Consider the following 3373-nt stretch of genomic DNA (forward strand, 5'->3'; position numbering starts at 1 on the left):
TTGCAGGGTGTTTTTATTTATAGGGCTAGAGGAACTTCGTAGGTACATTGAACATTGAACTTCGTAGATACATTGAACTTCGTAGGTACATTGGACAGTGTACATTGGATTGATGCTCCGCCCGAGGTTGGTTGAAGATTTATGTTTCATTTCAAAACTAGAAGATCATATTATGTGTTAGTTGGTTTCCATCTAAGCTACAGCACAGTTTAGTCATAGAGAACACTGTTAACCAACCTGTAAATGGATCTGTAACAGGAAATCCCCCCAAAGGGAATGAAGATTTTGTAAACTTAATTTCTTTTTACTAAAATTACTTGAGTCTTTTAACAGAACACAAATAAACCCAGATGATTAGCTTTCTCCTAACAGCAAGCATTGAAGGTTGTGTGTTCTTTAAGTGTTGCAACTCCAATTCGTCACTTATCTTGTTCTTGTTTGAACAAGCTAAAACATTTAAGTTACTACAGTCTCCCACCTTATTGTATTCTTGTTTCTGTACTTCAGTTTGATATGTTTTCTTGTAGGGAAAACGGCCCTGCATTGGTCAGCAGCAGTGAATAATGTGGATGCTGTCCAAGTGCTTCTGGCCCATGGAGCAAATAGAGATGTCCAGGACAACAAGGAAGAGACACCTCTTCTCTTGGCAGCTAGAGAAGGAAGTTACCAGGCTGCCAGAGTGTTACTGGAACACTTTGCTAATCGAGACATCACCGACCACATGGATCGTCTACCAAGAGACGTGGCTTTGGAGCGAATGCACCATGACATTGTGCAACTGTTAGATGAATATGTGCCTCAGAATCCCCAGATATCTCACTTATCTACTAGAATGAATGACAATTCTCCACCCATAGTCATTGGCTCCCCAAGATCTACCAAATCAAAGAAGAGATCAAAAGTCAGTAGTACAGTGGGAATGTCCGGAGGAGACAACTCTTGTTACGTAAATGAGGGAGGAATAAGAAGAAAAGCTTGTGTGAAGAAACAAAAGGAACAAGGTTCTTTTCCTGTGGAAGGACAGCCTAACTTGGATTCTCACCACTTCAACAATATGCTTCTTGCATTTGATAATAATCTTTAGTGGGCATAGCTTAGCCCTTACAACAGTGGACAACACAGTGCCCATGAAGCAGCCACCTTCCTATGAGGAATGTATAAATCCACAGATATATGGAACTGTGGGTGGAATAGCTGGACAGTTGACGTATGTAAATGGAGGGATGGTGCCTCCCATGCAGACAACATGGGGTGTTGCACCCCATCGTCCACAGCAAAGTCCCGTACCCAGTAACCTAACGCCACCCCAAGTACCAACCTCTCACCAATACACTGCTTCTCCTCCAGTCAAGCAACGACCGTCACTTCCGACCTCCCCGACCCACTTGGCTGCCATGAGAGCTGCCCACCTGCAGAAAAATGCACACATTCAACCTCTGCAGAGTACCAACCACGTCTATGACTACCCCATTATGACTGATGTTCAGGGGTCAATAACGGATCTGCAACAAGTGCCTTATAGCCATTCATTTCAGTTCCCAACCCCTCCTTCCCAACATAGTTATGGTGGGCCAGAGGTTACCCCTCAGCACCAACTACATCACCCAGAGACTTATTTAACCCCCTCTCCTGAATCCCCTGGCCAATGGTCAAGTTCTTCTCCCCATTCAGCTCAAAGTGACTGGTCTGAAGGCATTTCTAGCCCTATAAATACAAACACCCTACAACCAGTGTCATCCATGGAGCATCAACAACCACACCAGAAAAATTCACTACCACCTCTAGAAGCTGTGTTTCTCTAGCCATATAAATACAAACACCCTGCAACCAGTGTCATCCATGGAGCATTAACAACCACACCAGAAAAGTTCACTACCACCTCTAGAAGCTGTGTTTAATGTTCAATGTACCTACAAAGTTCAATGTCCAATGTACCTACGAAGTTCAGTGTCCAATGTACCTACGAAGTTCAATGTCCAATGTACCTACAAAGTGCAGCGTCCAATGTACCTACGAAGTTCAATGTCTAATGTATCTACGAAGTTCAATGTTCAATGTACCTACGAAGTTCAGTGTCAATGTACCTACGAAGTTCAGTGTCCAATGTATCTACGAAGTTCAATGTCCAATGTACCTACAAAGTTCAATGTCCAATGTATCTACGAAGTTCAGGGTCCAATGTACCTAAATAGTTCAATGTCCAATGTACCTACGAAGTTCAATGTCCAATGTACCTATAAAGTTCAATGTCCAATGTGCCTACAAAGTTCAGTGTCCAATGTATCTATGAAGTTCAGTGTCCAATGTATCTACGAAGTTCAATGTCCAATGTACCTATGAAGTTCAATGTCCAATGTACCTACAAAGTTCAATGTCCAATGTATCTACAAAGTTCAGTGTCCAATGTATCTACGAGGTTCAATGTCCAATGTACCTATGAAGTTCAATGTACCTACGAAGTTCAATGTACCTACGAAGATCAGTGTCCAATATATCTACGAAGTTCAATGTCCAATGTACCTACAAAGTTCAGTGTCTAATGTATCTACGAAGTTCAATGTCCAATGTACCTACAAAGTTCAATGTCCAATGTACCTACAAAGTTCAATGTCCAATGTATCTACGAAGTTCAATGTCCAATGTACCTACAAAGTTCAATGTCCAATGTATCTACGAAGTTCAATGTCCAATGTATCTACGAAGTTCAATGTCCAATGTACCTACAAAGTTCAATGTCCAATGTATCTACGAAGTTCAATGTCCAATGTACCTACAAAGTTCAATGTCCAATGTACCTACGAAGTTCAATGTCCAATGTACCTACAAAGGCAGCTTCTACAAGGCTAATGATAACCTACTTAATTTTCAGATTCTGTTAAGAAACAGAGCAACTAATCTGAATGCTAGAATGCATGATGGAACAACACCACTGATTCTAGCTTCGAGACTAGCAATAGAAGGAATGGTGGAAGACCTGATAAATGCTGAAGCAGACCTTAATGCTTCTGATGATGCTGGTAGGTTTAAGTGATCAAGTTTGACTAGAAATAAAAGGCAGATAGTAAATATTGTATCCTGTTAACACAATGTGCCTGAAATGAAATTACTATATTAAGAGGAAAAAACAAACATGACTTGAAAGATAAAATCATTTTAACAGACTAGTTTCAGTTAACCGTATTGCCAAAAATAGTCAGCTGAAGTTTTTAAGAAAAGATTTTATCTTTCATTGAGTCAAAAGATGTCATTTTTTTTTCACTCTTAATATTGTGTCTTGAACTTCATAGGTACATTGGACATTGAACTTTGGAGCCAATGGAAGTTAAGTAGGTTATCATTAGCCTTGTAGAAGCTGCCTAGGAGCTAATGGAAG

The 3373-nt window shown here is 40.5% G+C and overlaps 1 protein-coding gene across 1 annotated transcript in view; it reads left to right on the forward strand.

The window, feature by feature from the left end:
• LOC106475854 (neurogenic locus Notch protein-like) overlaps positions 1-3349 on the forward strand; it is an 18538-nt gene extending 15189 nt beyond the window's left edge. Inside the window, exons 16-17 of the mRNA XM_022379869.1 lie at positions 2870-3017; positions 3288-3349. Coding sequence (XP_022235577.1) covers positions 2870-3017; positions 3288-3349 — 210 coding nt within the window. The remainder of the gene's footprint in view (positions 1-2869; positions 3018-3287) is intronic.
• The last annotated feature ends 24 nt before the right edge of the window (positions 3350-3373 follow it).

This window comes from Limulus polyphemus, unplaced genomic scaffold (genome assembly GCF_000517525.1).
Source record: "Limulus polyphemus unplaced genomic scaffold, Limulus_polyphemus-2.1.2 Scaffold9289, whole genome shotgun sequence".
NCBI classification, from domain to species: domain Eukaryota; kingdom Metazoa; phylum Arthropoda; class Merostomata; order Xiphosura; family Limulidae; genus Limulus; species Limulus polyphemus.